At 36.3% G+C, this 16,890-nt stretch overlaps 1 protein-coding gene across 1 annotated transcript in view; it reads left to right on the forward strand.

Annotated features, from left to right (window-relative positions):
* The window catches only part of LOC150108468 (dynein axonemal heavy chain 7-like), a 990,001-nt gene that overhangs the window by 750,434 nt on the left and 222,677 nt on the right, over positions 1-16,890 (forward strand). Inside the window, exons 35-36 of the mRNA XM_090390473.1 lie at positions 2,764-2,943; positions 10,549-10,689. Coding sequence (XP_090246599.1) covers positions 2,764-2,943; positions 10,549-10,689 — 321 coding nt within the window. The remainder of the gene's footprint in view (positions 1-2,763; positions 2,944-10,548; positions 10,690-16,890) is intronic.

The raw sequence follows: 16,890 nt of genomic DNA on the forward strand, positions 1-16,890 counted from the left end.
TAGCAGGAGATTAAAATCCAGGTAGTACCTGAAGGTAGTACATATCACGGTAGTACACATCATCCACGTGTTTGCTATTTGGACACATGGCCTAGATACACTCCACAACTTCTTAACACACTTAAACAATCAACACCCCAGAATCCAGTTTACTTTGAAAAGGAAAACAACAACAACAGTCTTCCTTTTCTAGACACCCTGATTACATGCCAGCCTGATGGATCTCTGGCTTTCTCTGTTTACAGAAAACCACCCATACAGGTAAATACATTCACCAGTCACCCCCCCCCACTCACAACAATATGGGATTATAAAAACCCTATATAACAGGGCTAAATTAATCTGTTCAGATAACAATGCCCTTACTATTGAACATATTCTTAATGCCTTCTTAGCCAATGACTACAACCCCCTCCCCCCCCCAAAAAAAATCCAGAAAATATTAAAACCAGTTAACCACAATTCCCCACCCCCTTTCATAACAGAGATTACACTAAATCTATCACCATTCCTTATATCCAGGGCACGTCTGAAAAGCTAACAAAAATCCTAAAAAAATATGACCTGACTACCTATTACAAACCATATAAGAAATTGGCATCACTTATCCATTTCACCAAAGACCAACCACTTCCCCTAGACCTACTTGGAGTATACCAGTCCATTGCAGTTGTAAACTGTCCTACTATAGCCAAATAGGCAAGACAGCTAATATCAGGATATCCGAACACAAAGACTACATCCAGTTTCACCAATACAGCCACTCAGGACTTGCGGACCATGCACTAGATACCACCACAGAATATGCTGGAAGAAAGCCACTTTACTACACTGCAGCAAATATAAATATGAAAGATTATTCTTGGAATCAGCCTCAGCTCTAAAAAACTTCCCAAACCTCAACAAATTTGGGTGCATGAGACCCCCAAATTTGGGAAGCATGCATCCTAAGAACATCAGCCCAACAGCCAAGACAACCCAATTTAGCCTGCTAAGGGGCATCTTTAGGACTCTAGGACCAGTGCCAGTTGCCTTCTTCAGCCTTATTTGCTTGTTGTTAGTGCCTGCATGCACATATTGTAGTTTTGTTCCCAGAAGATGGCAATGCCAAACATTGCCAAAATATTGGAAAGTATTGATTTAAGTTTTTTAATTAATATTTTAGTATATATTGTCATTTCCTGAAAAATTTAAAGTGTAATATTTATTGTATACAGCTGAACAGGGAAAATTATGGATTTTCCAGTCTTCTGGCATTTTAATGCATTAGCAGTTTTCATTACTCATATAATTGTTTTTCTTCATGTTCTGTAATGTCTGGATTATTTATTGTATATAGCTGTAAAGGGAAAATTATGGTTTTAAGTACTATGGCTTCATAAGAAAAGTGGGTCAATTTTCCAGTCTTCTGGCATTTTAATGCATTAGCAGTTTACTGACATTGCTGAATTTTTCCAAAAGAATGATAAAAAAAAAGATATTGAATCATTATCCCTCAAAGGGATTCTTATATTGTCCACATATGCTAATAATTTTCCTTTATAAGTGGTGAATTGTTATTACTTGCACAGCATATGAATTGTCAGCTTCCCTCAATGAAAAAATTGCAAAAAGCATGAGACTAAGAGGGCAACCTTGCTGGACTTTTTTTTTTTTTGAAATTGTCCGGGTGTGATACGAACCCATCAGCTAGTAAGTAGTAGTTGATGGATAGCGCCTTTTGAATCCCTTAATTTTATGGATGATGTGGAACAGAAATTGATGCCAGCATTAATAAATGCTTAAATGATATCTACTGAGAGTATTGACATTGGTAACTATTTTATGTTAGCCAGTTGGAATAGATTATTTAGCAGAAACAGATTAATTTCTACTGCTCAGCATGAAACTTCCTACATATATGTGCTTTTGATTGTGTATCTCATTCCTGCTTTGAGCCTATTATTGATAATGAAAAAAAAAAGTGTGTGTGTGTGTTTGTGTGTCAAAAAAACCTGATAAACACCTGCATAAGAGATAATGGATTTAAAGGTGTTTTTTTTTGCAGTATAGGAGGGAAACTATACCTAGCAAATCCGATGGAAGGTGATCTGTGGATTTACAAAACATAAGCTAGATTTTCTTCTTCTTTTTTTTTTTTTTTTTTTTTTTGATAAACGTCTTCTTGAGGAGACTGAGAATGAAAGTCAATTATTTCATATATTCTCAATTATAAATTGAGAGTTATAGGTCTATAGCTGATGATATTCAGTCATACATTGGAAAGAAAAGTGAATTTAATATACCTAAAAGAACATCTCTGAAGCATAACGTATGAGCTCAATGGATTAGTATTTTGATAGAACCATAATTTTTAGGAAGAGTGATGGTAGGATGTAAGCATTTCTGTATCTCCCCACTCTTGTATATGGTGAAAACTATATGATGGCATCTGTTTGTTTTAAAGTTGAGAACTTAGAAAGGAACAAAATGTTAGTTTTTTACTTCTAGGGAAACTGAATTTTTTGATGTATCATGTTAGAAGAGGAGCTGTAATTCTGCTCATGAGGAGCTTTACAATATGAAAATGTCACTTACATATGGTTGGAGAGTAAAGGGATGTGCTATTCAAAATATTGCATGTGATAATAGTCATAAGATATGAGACTATCATATCCATGAATTGCTAATATATTAATTGAATTACCTCTTGACTTGGTTCCACAGTGTTAATAATGATCTTATATATTCTGCAAGTCTTATGTATTATTTTTCTTTACTTAGGGACCTGTAGCAGAGCAAATGATTGAAAATGCCAAAAGTAATGGTACATGGGTAGCTCTTCAGAATTGTCACTTAGCTGTTTCTTGGCTGCCAAGACTAGAAAAAATATGTGAAGATCTAACATCTGAAAACACTCATCCAGATTTCAGATTATGGCTAACAAGCTATCCTTCTGAAAAGGTTAAGCAAAATATTATTTTTAATATGTTTTAGTATGTTATGTATTAGTATGTTTTAATATGACTGTTGTACGGAGATTCTTTAGTAAGAGGTAAAATAGATGAGTGTGTTAAAATCGTACTTACCGTGCAAAAATTAAGGATGTAAGTGAGTCGATCAGAGCGCAAAAGCAGAGGGTGAAAGAAATGATAGTAGTGGTAGGAATGAATGACTTAAATGGAGATAAATGGCTATGAGAGAGGACTTGAAGGGATTACTAGAGGCAGCAAAAGAAAAGAGTGAGAGAGTTAGGATGGTGAGTCTGTTACCACGGTATGACAGAGAAGAGATGAGGAGGGCCATAATTGCAAATGAATCTATGCGCAGGTTTTGCAGGAGGAGTGGTGTGGAGTGAGTTTGATGAGCATAAGGATTTGTATAAGATGTATGTTTGCATCTGAATGGATTTGGTGTGTGGAGACTTGAAAAAGTGTTGTTGAATGAAGTAGAAGTGGAAGAGCAGAATTAGGAAAACTAGGATTATTAAGGGGGAGGGAAGTAGACATGCAGACTTTAGGGAGGCATTTGAGTGTATGAATGTGTATAATATGCCCGAGCAAGTACGAAGGACAACAAATCAGAATGGGATAGTTAGTATAAGGCATCAAAATAGGAGTGGCACTAACGGGCTTCTGCATTTCATGTATACTAATGCCAGGAGTATTAGGAACAAGAAGGAAGAATTTTTGGCCTTGGTTGGCTCTTCCTGGCCACAGGTTATTGGCATTAGTAAAACATGGATTGACGGAAGATGATATAGTTAGTGGGATAGAATGTGTATGTTATAGTGTGTTTAGGAGGGGACAGAGAGAAAAAAATGGGGGGAGATGTGTTATTGATGATTGCTGATGAACTGCAGCCAAGGAGAATTGAAGTTGTATTGCAGGATAGTGAAAATACCTCATTTGAGGCTATTTGGTGTGAGATTGAGACTGGCAGAACAAAATATACAGTTCGGTGCCGCTATAGACCAGGTGATGGAATAGATGGTGGAGATAGTATGCATAAACAAATTGATGAAATGAGTGGAAGGAGGGTAATTATTATGGGGGATTTCAACTATAGTACCATTGATTGGAAGGAGGAGAGAACACATGTGAGGAAGGAAATGGATTTTATTCAATTATTAAGGGATTATCTGAGACAGCATGTAATTGAAAATAGTAGGGGTCAGAGAGTGCTTGACCAAGTAATTGCATCTGAGAATTTGTCTGTAACGAATATGACCACATTGCCACCAATTGGTGAGAGTGATCATAGGGTCTTGACTTGGGAGGTGACTAAATGTGTGGCATTTTCAATTAAGACAGGGTACATGTGGAATTACCGGGCTGGTAAGTATGACAAGCTTAGGAGTTTGCTTCGTTCAGTGCCACGGCATGTAAAACTGAAAGGGCTGGATGTTCATAGTGCATGGGAGGTGGTTAAGAAGTGTTTGCAGGAGACAGTGGCTGACTGTATACCTAAAGTCCGAATAATAAATCAAGTAAGGGTTAAATGGATGAATAACACCATTAAGCTTGATCTCCAAAATAAAAGAAACAACTGTGGAGGGAATTTAAGGAGAAAGGTGACCTGCAGGCACATGAACGGTATAAAGCTCAGGCCAGAAGAGTAACGAGTGTGGTAAGAAGAATAAAAGTGGCTTATGAAATAAAATTAGCCATGCAGGCTAAAGAGAATCGCAAACAGTTTTTTCGATATGTTGCAAGTTAAAGAAAAAATGTATACAGAAGAATGATTTTAAAGAATGCCAATGGTAGAGAGGTAACCAAATCAGTTGATATAGTGGAATTACTGAGCAAGCACTTTGCAAGAGTATATCATCCAGGTGGTGACATTGCAGGAAAAGGAACCAACAGCTTATATGGGAATGGTGGTGAATGAAGTGGAGATGAATAGTCTATTACAAAACCTCAATGTCAATACATCTGTGGGATTGGATGGTATACCAGCTCCTGTTATATGTGAAGCGGCTAAAGAATTCTCATTGCCCTTCACCATTTTGTTTGATCTGAGTCTCGGGTCTGTGTTAGTCCCGAGGAGGTGAAAAGAGGGGAAAATAGTTCCACTGCATAAAGGAGGTTCCAAGACTGCTGTTGTAAATTACCGACCGATCAGCATATCAGGAATCATTGTCAAGGTCTTGGAGAAAATAGTCAAGAGGAGAATACAGGATTGGATAGATGAAAATGGGATACTGTATGGGGAACAGTATGGTTTTGTGAAGGGTAGATCATGCCTGAGTAACTTGCTCACGTTTATAACACAGTGATGGCTGAACTGGATAAGGGGTTTACAGTGATCCTACTGGACCTTGCCAAGGCCTTTGACAGGATGCCACATGGAATTCTAATCACTAAACTGCAGCATATGAGGATGGTTATAGGGTTGGTGAAATGGATAGGAAGGTGGTTGATGGAGAGATATCAGAGAGTGGTTTATTCAGGAGTAGAGTCCAAAAGACAGCCTGTGACTAGTGGTGTGCCACAGGATTCTGCTCTTGGACCACTACTGTTTAATTTGTTCATTAATGATATAGAAAGGATCTGAGAGGAACTGTTCATTTGTTTGCTGATGATGCAAAGTTGGGTAGAGCAATAGTAATGCACAGGATGTCGAAATTTTGCAGGATGATTTGGATAGTTTGGAGTGCTGGGCTAATGAGAATGGATATCAATTTAATGTGGCAACATGTAAGGTTATGCATTTTGGGGTTAAAAGATTAGCAGCAGTATATCACATTGGTGGAACTGTACTCCAGGAGATTGACAAGGCCAAGGATTTGTGGACATAGCATTCTTTATGATGGTCAGCATGGATTTGTATATGGTAGGTTCTGTTTTGATATCAAATTTATGATAGTATAACAAGTGTGTTAGATAAGGGAGAATCATATACAGTGATATTGTTGGACTTTGCAAAAGCATTTGATACATTACATAGATAGTCTTTTGGTTAGATGGATTGGAGATGGTTCTCTGAATGATACCAGCATGTTGTGTATGATGGAGCAGTGTCTCAAAAAAGGAGGATAACCAGGGCATGCCTCAAGGTCTGTTCTTGGGCACCTGCTGTTTAACTTGTTTGTAAATATATCATATGGACTGACTGGGGATCTTCAGTTGTTTGCTGATGATGCAAAGTTGGGGAGAATTATAAGTAGCTCTGCTGATGTTAATTCCCATTGGGATGATGTCAATAGACTTTTGACTTGAACAAAGGAATGGGGTTGTAGTTTTAATATTAATAAGTGCAAGGTGTTATATTTTGAAGTGCAAAAATATAAGGCTGTGTACTATATTGATGGTGTCATACTGCAAGAAGTGGATGAGATTTTTAGATTTGGGAGTGATGGTTGACAGTAGACTTATTTTAAAGGGAATATTGCATGTGTTGCAAAGGCTGTGCATCGCAGTGCTGCTATGATAAGAAGTACTCCAACATGTAGGGATTAGGAAGTGGTTGTGCCACTGCATGAAGCACTGGTCAGACCACACTAGCACTATTGTGCTCAAATTTGGTCAGCTGATGTTCATTGTGATGTGGAAACATTAGAGAGGTTTGGTGAAAGGTTGAAGTTTGGTGGCTATGGTGAAAGTTGAAGAAATGTGGATTGCAGAGTTTGGTAGATAGGAGGAAAAGAGATGATATGATAGAGATATTTAAGTTAGTGAGAGGATTTTATTAGATTAATCCAAATGGGATGATAATAAGAGTAGAAGACAAGAGGAGGAAAAACCAGAGACCATCCCTGGAAGTTGTGTAAGAGTGTGGTGAGGAGGGATGTGAGTAGTAGATTTTTTACATGGAGAATTGTCAGTGAATTGAATGCATTACCAGAATGTGCTGTTAACTCAAGGAGTGTTAAGGATTTTAAGATTCAGTATGATAAATATGTTGTCAGTTGAATGAATGTCCCACAATGAGTCTGCCTACTCCTGGAAGGATGCAATAATAATAATCTCCTTACTTCTAGAAATCAGTGTCCTCTACATCATTACCAAAATTTGTTGTGCTGTTCTCACAATTTTAGCAATGTTTCCTCTAAGTTTTAGGCCCCTATCCACGATCACCTCCAGATCTCTTATTTCCTCCACCTCCTCCCATATATACATAATAATAATCTCCTTACTTCTAGAAATCAGTGTCCTCTACATCATTACCAAAATTTGTTGTGCTGTTCTCACAATTTTAGCAATGTTTCCTCTAAGTTTTAGGCCCCTATCCACGATCACCTCCAGATCTCTTATTTCCTCCACCTCCTCCCATATATACATAATAATAATCTCCTTACTTCTAGAAATCAGTGTCCTCTACATCATTACCAAAATTTGTTGTGCTGTTCTCACAATTTTAGCAATGTTTCCTCTAAGTTTTAAGCCCCTATCCACGATCACCTCCAGATCTCTTATTTCCTCCACCTCCTCCCATATATTCATACTGATTGTCTACTCTGCATCTCCCATCTTTGCTTCCTAAATTCAAAAACTTTACACTTTGCAACATTGAACTGGTAACCCCACTCCCATGCCCATGTACTCAGTCTGTTCAAGTATTCTTGTAAAGCCGCATCTTCAACTCTGCTTCTCATAGCTCTTCCCAAGTTTGCATCATCTGCATATAACTGAATATTCCCTTTCAAACCTTTCCCAATGTCATTACCATACAAGTTAAACAGCAATGGCTCTAAAACAGACCCTTGAGATATACTGCAAGTGACTGTTATTCCACAATATTGTTCCCCTCCACCATACTTAACTAGTTGATACTTATCAAACAGCCAGTCTCCAATCCATTTCACTAATCATTTATCCGATCCTATTTGTTTTACTTTAACTATCAACTCATCATGTGGCAATCTCTCAAAAGCCTTTGCAAAATCTATGTTTATCACTGTGCATGCATCTCTCTCTCTCTCTCTCTCTCTCCTTTATCCATTGCACCTGTCACCTAATTTGTAATAAGTAAGCAGATTACTAAAACATGGATTTCCTTTAGCAAACCCATGCTGTTCATCAAAGGGACTACCACTGTTCTCAATCCATTTTTAGACAGATTCTTTAACAGATTAGTCTATAATTGGAAGCCTGAGACTTATCACGCCCCTTATGACGTGGTACAATCTTGTATTCCCTTCTTCCACATCTTTGGAACTTTGTCCGTTTGGAACTTTGGAACTAATTCCCTTCTGCCATTCCTTTGGAATTTTGTCCAGTGTAAGACATATTAAACAAGTATGTCAAAGCAGATGTCAACTCCCTGGCACATTTCCTCAAGACATAGCAATGATATATCATCAAGTCCCACAGTCTTGATACCATTAGGTTTATTAAATTCCCTATATATTTCCTACTCACAGTTAGTCTCTCCTCCTTCCTTTCCACTGCATTCAATCTCTGCATGATTTCATATTCACAAGGATGAAATACCTTTAGGAACTGTTCATTTAATATATCAACTATATCCTCAGCAATGGTTATCCTTTTAACATTTCCACCAACCAATATCATCCTATTCATATTTAGTGCTTCATGGTATAAGCAACACCAGTAGATGAAAAAATAAATTAATTTATTGAACTCATTAATATTTCATTGATTTTCTATCTAACATCATCAGAGCACAAATTATAACTATGACAAGCTCTAAAGCACTACACTAAAACATTAGAAGCAATTCATTTTGTAACTGACACAGTTTGTCCTAACAAGGTGCACTCTATGGGCTGGTTAACTGTAAAGTTAATTTAGAGAAGTCAGGTTATTTGTCTTATAATGGCTTCTCCAGATTTTTGACAAATTAATGCAATCATCCTTGTTAAGGTTGGAGGAGCACTTCATAGCAGATGCTGATTCTAAAAATAGTGTTTCAGACCTATAGCAAATTAATTTATTTTTTCATCTCTAGGTGTTGTTTATACCATGAAGCACTAATATATATAATCACCAACACTCAAGCCTTTTGGTATGTATATAATATCATCCTAACATAATCATTCTTTATTCTGCTGGTTACATATTGAAAGAATTCCCTGGTTTTTTTTTCTTTTTTGTCTTTATTAGCCAACTGTTGCTGCTCATATTGCACTTTTGCTATCCTTACCAAACGAGTTACCCTCCTTGCTTGTTCTTTGTACTCCTGAGCAACAGATTATTATCATTCTTCTTATGCTGCTTCCATAATGTCTTCTTCCTCCAGATCATGCTTAATCTCTTGATTCATCCATTTCACACATACCTTATATAGCCTTCTCACCCTTGGAGTACCTTTAGACATTGTTGTTTCTGCCTGATAGTTCTTGAATATCACTCAAGCAGCACTGATCTCCTTTCCATTCAACATCTTATTCCATGATACAGCTACAATCTGTCTCCTAAGTATTTCATAATTCCCAGCCTTGTAGCTCCACATGCAGTATGTCCTTATATACATGGTAGCCATGTAATCACTCCATGGTTGCCCTCATCATCTGAAGGGAGATTTGACACTGCATTTATAATGGCTTCTTATAATGAGATGGTCAAATCCAAGATCCTCAATGCTTGCAACTGAAAGACAGCTGCAAGCTGTCTCCTGAGCAAACTGACAATCTACCTACACAGGATGATAGATGGTAAGTAGGTCTTCATGCCAGACCTCATCAAATTATTTCATTTACAATATTTAAAAACATTTTTTTTTCAATATTTTAAAATTAAGTTAAAGATACCAAGCAATTTTAAACCTGGTTTTACTCCATTTTTTCCAAGTAAGCAAACAGACAAAATGTCAAGTTTGCGTCTGCAATTTATGCAAGACTAGCTGATCCCACAGGTTATGCAGGCGCAAACTTGACATTTTGTCTGTTTGCTTACTTGGAAAAAATGGAGTAAAACCAGGTTTAAAATTGTTTGGTATCTTTAACATAACTATACCCAAGTTAAAAATACTTTCTACATCTATATCTCCTCCTGAGATTTTTATTTAATAAGGTTATAACACCTTATGGTAACTTGTTTTGGTAAAATACTTACAAGCTCTGCATTACTAAATCTTGGTATTTCTAGCCTGGCTCCCACTGATGAGACCTCAAAAAAGGTCGAAACCGGTCTGGGTAGTGGTTCCCCTTGCCTTTAATACAAAACATCATACATCCCCTTCTTGGAGATGTGTTTTGGCATTAAGGGTAAATATCAAGATTAGTGATCAGATCTTGCTCCACCTTTACCACGAGTTGCCTTGGTCTTGCACTACCTGTGGGATCAGCTAGTCTTGCATAAATTGCAGGTGCAAACTTGACATTTTGTCTCTTTGCTTACTTGGAAAAAATGGAGTAAAACCAGGTTTAAAATTGCTTGGTATCTTTAACATAACTATACCCAAGTTAAAAATACTTTCTACATTTTAAAATTAAATTAAAGTTATTAAAATGAAATTTAAGGCTATTACTCTTAACACAGTAATAGTCTCCATAATTTTACCAAAAATGAAATGAATATTTTTATGATGTTTTATTATTTACAATATTATTCATATTTTCATTAATTTTACGTTTTTGGTGATGAACTGTCATTTTATGTTTAGTTTCCTGTAATCGTTCTTCAGAATGGTGTAAAAATGACCAATGAACCACCAACTGGATTGAGACAAAATATACTGCAATCATATATCAGCACTCCCATTAGTGATGAAGACTTTTTTTTAGGATGTCCAGGAAAAGATGAGGCAAATATCATCCTTTGTATTTTTTTTTTTTTTTTTGAAAATAATGCTGATAAAATTTTACAGATAAAAGTATAAAATTTGCATTTTTGAAATTAATTTTAGTTTACATGATACACTTGAAATCAATAATTTTATTATTTTCAGAGAATGTTCATTGCAAAAATGTCCACAGTGACTATTATTTACACAAAATCATACCTAGTATAATTTTTTAATTAGTGGTTTCACACATGTAAGAGAAAATTAAATCAAATTTCACTCAATATCAGGAATGCCAAAGTAAATGCAATGGTACTCATAGATACTACTCACTATAATCGCAAACTTAATGTTTTACTCTGGAATAGATCTATTTAAAATATAATTGATAGAGATCCTATGCAAAGCCAGCTAAACATATTAAATAAATTGTTAGATCAAGCATATTTCTTAGATGTTTATACTATTGAAAAGTTGTGGATTCACTACGCTCGTCCCCCATGTATTTATGGCCTTAAAGTAGCACATAAATATGGTTATCCATTATGTCCAACAGTCGATTGCATAGGATCTCCTACTTATTATTGCAAAATATCTTTCAAGACTTGTATGAAACTTTACTGGAAAAACCGTCACTTATATCAAAAACAGTTTTGATTTCAAAGAAAAATATTAAAGATCTTCTTCTTCTTCTTCAAGAGTTTGAAATGATGGTTTCCTTTGATGTAGTTTCACTGCTTATAAATACACCACTTCAAGAAACTGTACAACTTTTACAAGTAGATTTCCCTGATGACATCATAATCAATGCTGGTTATTTTACTTGGCATAATAAATTATTTAAGCATATTGAGGCTACTGCAATGGGTAATTCTAGATCACCTGCTCTGGCTGATTATTTTATGGAGCATTTAGAGGATCAGATTTTGAACATCATTTCTCCTCAACCTCCCATTTTGGCTACATTTTGTAGATGACATCTTTGCAATCTGATCTCAATCTGAAACAGAACCACTTCAATTTCTGTATAAAATTAGCTCTTTATATACTTGCATCAAGTTCACTATTGCATGTGAATCTAACAACAGTCTCCCCTTTTTGGATATTTTAATACATTGTATCTATGTTGGTAATATTGGATTTTTTGTTTACAGAAGACATCCTTTATAGGCTGATATATCCATGCATCTTGACATCATCATCCTTCACAAAAGAAAAGTATTATCAAAAGTCTTGTACACCAAGCATACACAATTTGTTCTTCTGAGTCCGCATCATTCATACCCACATCTTTGAACTCTAACAATGTTTCATCTTACTGTACAGCTGTGACCAAGAAGTGATATTATACACATTATGTGTGACTTTTTTTTATTTTTTTATTAAGCATTGCATTTATAGTCATCCCTCGACTTATGTCCATTCAAGTTAGGTCCGTTCAAAGATATGTCCATGATCCCATAATGGAATAAATAACATTTTCAACTATACTTTTGAACAAGATGCAAGTGAGCTTAAAGTAAAAAGATTTTTATTTAGTAACAATGCAGTGGAAACAGCGCATTCAGTGGAAACCTTCCTTGGCAGTCGGCACATGGCTTCAACAGTTCCTCTGTTGATTTTGTGTTTGAAAAATAGGTTATTTGTGTATTTATTGTTAAATATTTCACAATATTTTGGGCACCCCCTAGTGAAGAATCACAGAAAAAGAGGCAAGCAATTGATCTTGAAACGGAATTGCAAGTTCAATAGTAAGGAAGCAACGACAGGATCCTATCAGTGATTGGAAAAGCTACTTGCATCATGGATAGAGGACCTGAACCAAAAGCACATACCTCTTAGCACTATGATCATAACTGCTAAGGCACTAAATCTCTTTAACATGTTGAAGGAGAAAGTAGGACCCGATTACGACTACGAATTCAACGCTTCTGGAACAGAACAGAGAAGGGAATTTTGAGCAAGAACATATCATAAAAGAGAGGATTTGAGGATTAGCAGTAATTTTGGAGTGAAACATTTTTGAAACAGTATTATAGGCAAATGGCTGAGTGATCACTGGATGGAAGGCATGAATACGTCACTTATTCCAGATAACATGTTTTTACTCTCTCTCTCTCTCTCTCTCCTCTCCAACACCATGAAAATCAATATTGATAACTATGGCAACAAAAGGAACTCAAAACAACAGCATAAATAAATAAATAAATAAAGATTCTCTCTATGCATTATATATAGCTGGTCTGGTTGGCTGAGTGGATAGCATATCCACTCTTCAGCCAGTAAGTTGTGAGCATTGGTGTTTGTAACAGCTTCTTCTGGATGAGCTTGTATAGCTCCTTTAGTTTATAAGGCTTGTGTTCTTTTTCTCTCTCTCTTTAAAAAAAAATTATGGCCACTTATTTAAGTTATAGAAAGAACAGAAGGCAAGGATATGGAAGATTGTTATATGAAAGTTATGTGAATAATTGATAAAAAAAAAAAAGTAAATGTAAAAATGAATCAGACTATAAAGGCAAACCAACCAAAACATAAAAACATCAATACCACCAAAAATATCAAAAAGAAGAAACAATCAAAATCCATATAAAAATGGAGAGAGGGGGGAGGGGTTCAGTTGTTTGCTGATGAATGCAAAACTGGGGAGGGCAACCGTGGAATGCATTGCCTGATGGAGTGGTGAGAGCGAGAATGATCAATGAGTTTAAGGAGTGGTACGATAGACTTTGTGTTTCTTAGGGGGGGGGGGCCTCCCCTCGATGAGTCTTGACTGACTTTATGCTCTTAGGAAGGACCTCCCACGATGAGGCTTTTGACTCCATGGAGGCCTGAATAATAATAATAATAATTGTTGATAATAATAATAATAATAATTGTTGATAAAGGCAATATAGATATCCTGCAGGATAATTTAAATAAATTGACAGTGTGATCCAAGGATAACAGTTATCAGTTTCATGTTGCAAAATATAAGGTTATGGATGAAATCCATAACCTTATATTTTGTAAGTACTTAACTTGTTTGTCAGTACTTCCTGTCAGGAGTATTTTCATTAAGCAATTAACTTGGAATTTAGAACTTGGGTGTGGTCAGTATAAGAGACTATCAAACAGTATGTCAAAAAAGTATAAGCTGATCTAGCAGCTGCACCTTTTCTTTTTTTAAATATTGATCCCATATGAGAGATCAAGAGACCTATAAACACACGTTTTTTTTTTTTAATTATTATTATAGTTCCAGAAAAGAGACCAACTTAAACTTTTTCAAGTCACTTCATGCCTCCAATAATATACTAATGGATTTGATAAAGGAGATCTGTTCTAGATGTTTTATAGAAGTGTGTGGTCGACATAGTAATATATATTTTAAAAATAGTATTTTTTTTTTTTATATTGATCCCATACATGAGAGGTCAAGAGTGCTGTGTGTGTGTGATGGAGATGAGGACTGAGATAGAAGTCTTTTGATAGTTTTTTTTTTTTTTCCTTTGAAGAGCTGCAAATTGTAATTGTTTGGGAATACTTCGAGTAGAGGACTGTTCAAGAGGACAGAGGTGGACGGAATAAAAGATTTAGAGGAGAAGCAGGTTTGGTGTGTTTGCAGTCGCACAGTAAAGGGATGCTAAGCAGCTGCTGTGCCTGTATTAACAAGTGCAACTGAAAGTGAAGGAATGATAGTTGCCAGTGACCAGAGTACCTATAGAATACTCAAACACTGCATCTATGAGATAGAGGTTGAAGTGAATCTGGAAGAGATGAATCATCAGTGAGCCTAATTGCTCACCTCTGAACAGATCAAGGATTTTAAGAAAAGTTTCACGTGTACCATCCCAAGCATAGAGCAGTATTCTAGCCATGGACAGATTTGGGATTTGTATATAGTTAGGAGTTGGTTGGGTGTAAATTATCCTTTTGAGTGAAAGAGAATGCCTAGTTTCTTGGATGCTGAGGAGGCTATTGATGTGATGTGTTTATGCCAGGAGAGACTGGAGGTAAATATTAGTTCACGAGAGAATGGATCTTGTCTAGTGATTTGTGTATGACTGAGGGTAAGGATAAGTGAGCTGAGATCTCTTTTGTGAGAGAAAAGACAATACTATTTTAGTGGCATTGAACATGACAAGGTTGCCCTTGCCCTATTGAAGAATAGTATGAAGATCAATGTTTAGGGCACTGACTGTAGATTATCTTGTAGCCTCGGATATCAGAGTACTCCATGGTTTGTCGAATGTGTAGAATGAGTGAAGAGTACTATTGTCAGCAAAGCTGCAGATAGGATTAGTGGTGATTGCAAGTAGGTCATTTATGAACAAGAAAAAGAGAGAAGGTAATAGGACAGAGCCTCGAGGCACTCCAGCATTGATGGTGAAGCTTGAAGCTTCTTTCACCATCATTTACCATAAATTGTAGAGAGTGACCAGAGAGAAAGCTGGCTGCCCAATTACAGAGGGTGACAGGAAGACTAAAGGAGACAATTTATTGAGCAGGCTATGATGCCACACATGGTCAGCTGTGGACCAGAATCCAAGCACCATATGCCTCCTTTAGTTTTTTGACAAAAAGAAATCGGGGAAACTACTGAAAAAAACTTGGATATTAAAAAGTCTTCTGGTCCTGATGGCATCTCTCATATTGTTCTTGAACATTGTACTCCACAATTCACACCTGTTCTGCCTCATCAGTACAATCTACTATACATATCTGGCACTTATCTCAATGCATGGAAGCAATCTCATATCCATCCTATTCCAAAAAAAGAGTGACAGAAGTCAACCATCAAACTACCGTCTAACTGCCATCACCTCAGTTCCTCTCTGAAATAATGGAGAATGTCATCAATAGCCAACTCCTTCACTACTTCGAGGCCTACCAATTAATCAGTGATCACCAGTATAGATTTTACAGTTCCTAAGAAGTGGAAAGAAGGCAAAATAGTACCACTTTATATAGTTCTAGGATAGAAGTTTCCAATTATAGACCAGTCTGTATAACTACAGTTGTAGTCAAGGTGTTGGAGAGATTGGTTAGGAATAGAATATAAGATTGGGTTGATGTACAAAGCATTCTTTATGATGGTCAGCATGAATTTGTAAAGGGTGGGTCTTGTTTTAGCAATTTACTTGCATTTTATAAAAGGTAATGAGTATGTTAGATAAGGGAGAATCATATATAATAATATTGTTGGACTTTGCAAAAGTGTTTGATACATTACCACATGATAATTGGTGCATGATAATCATGTACATTACCACATGATAATTGAATAATGCATTACCACATGACAAGCTGAAGAGGATGGGAATAAATAGTATATAGAGAGGTTATTAGTCTCTTATATAAGGCTTTAATAAGATCATATGTGGACTACTGAAAGAGATGTGGACTCCTGTATGCTGTGGTGATAATGAAGTTGTGGAGAGGTTCCAGAAGCAAATAACAAAGATTGTGGCAGGTCTTTGGAATGCTCCCTATGAGAATAGATTGATTGCTTCAAAAGTTAGCTAATATATGAAAAAGAGGAGACGTGATAGAAGCATTTAAATTTAAAAAGGTTTTATAGGATTGACTACGGAGACTTTTTTTAGTACAGTGGCAAAAAGGGAGGGAACAAGGGGAGAAGTTGTATAAGAGTGTGATTAGAAAGGGTGTTTAGAACTAGGTTTTTTGCTTGGAGGATGGTGAATGGGTGAAATGGGTTTCCAGAGGTGGTAACAGGTCCTTCATCAGTAAATGAGTTTAATGAGAAATATGATAGGTATTGTGTGAATGATAGCTAGTGTGTGAATAAATGGATCTTCCATGATGAGTTTTCTGACTTCATTTAGATACCCCTACAATAATAATGTGGAGTATCTGTGTAATAATAATAATAATTAGATAAAGGAAATGGCTACAACATGATACTGCTGGGCTTTGCAAAGGCATGTGACAGAAAACGCATGGAGAACTATACATAATTTGGAGTAAATGGGAATGAATATGAGGCTGGTAGCATGTATAGGTCAGGGGGACTGATAGACAGAAATCAGAGGATGGTGTATGGTGGAGTGGAATCAAGGCAAATGAAGGTGACTTGTGGAGTTCTCCTGGTACATTCATTTTGTACATCAATGATATATCAGAAGATTGGAGGAGAAATATTATTATTATTATTATTACGCGACACCTCCGGGAAGTCCAAAGATTCATCTTTGGACTTCCTGGATGCAACTACACCAATGC

Source organism: Typopeltis vanoorti, chromosome 3 (genome assembly GCF_054136105.1).
Source record: "Typopeltis vanoorti isolate ZY-2024b chromosome 3, IOZ_Tvanoo_1.0, whole genome shotgun sequence".
Lineage (NCBI taxonomy): Eukaryota > Metazoa > Arthropoda > Arachnida > Uropygi > Thelyphonidae > Typopeltis > Typopeltis vanoorti.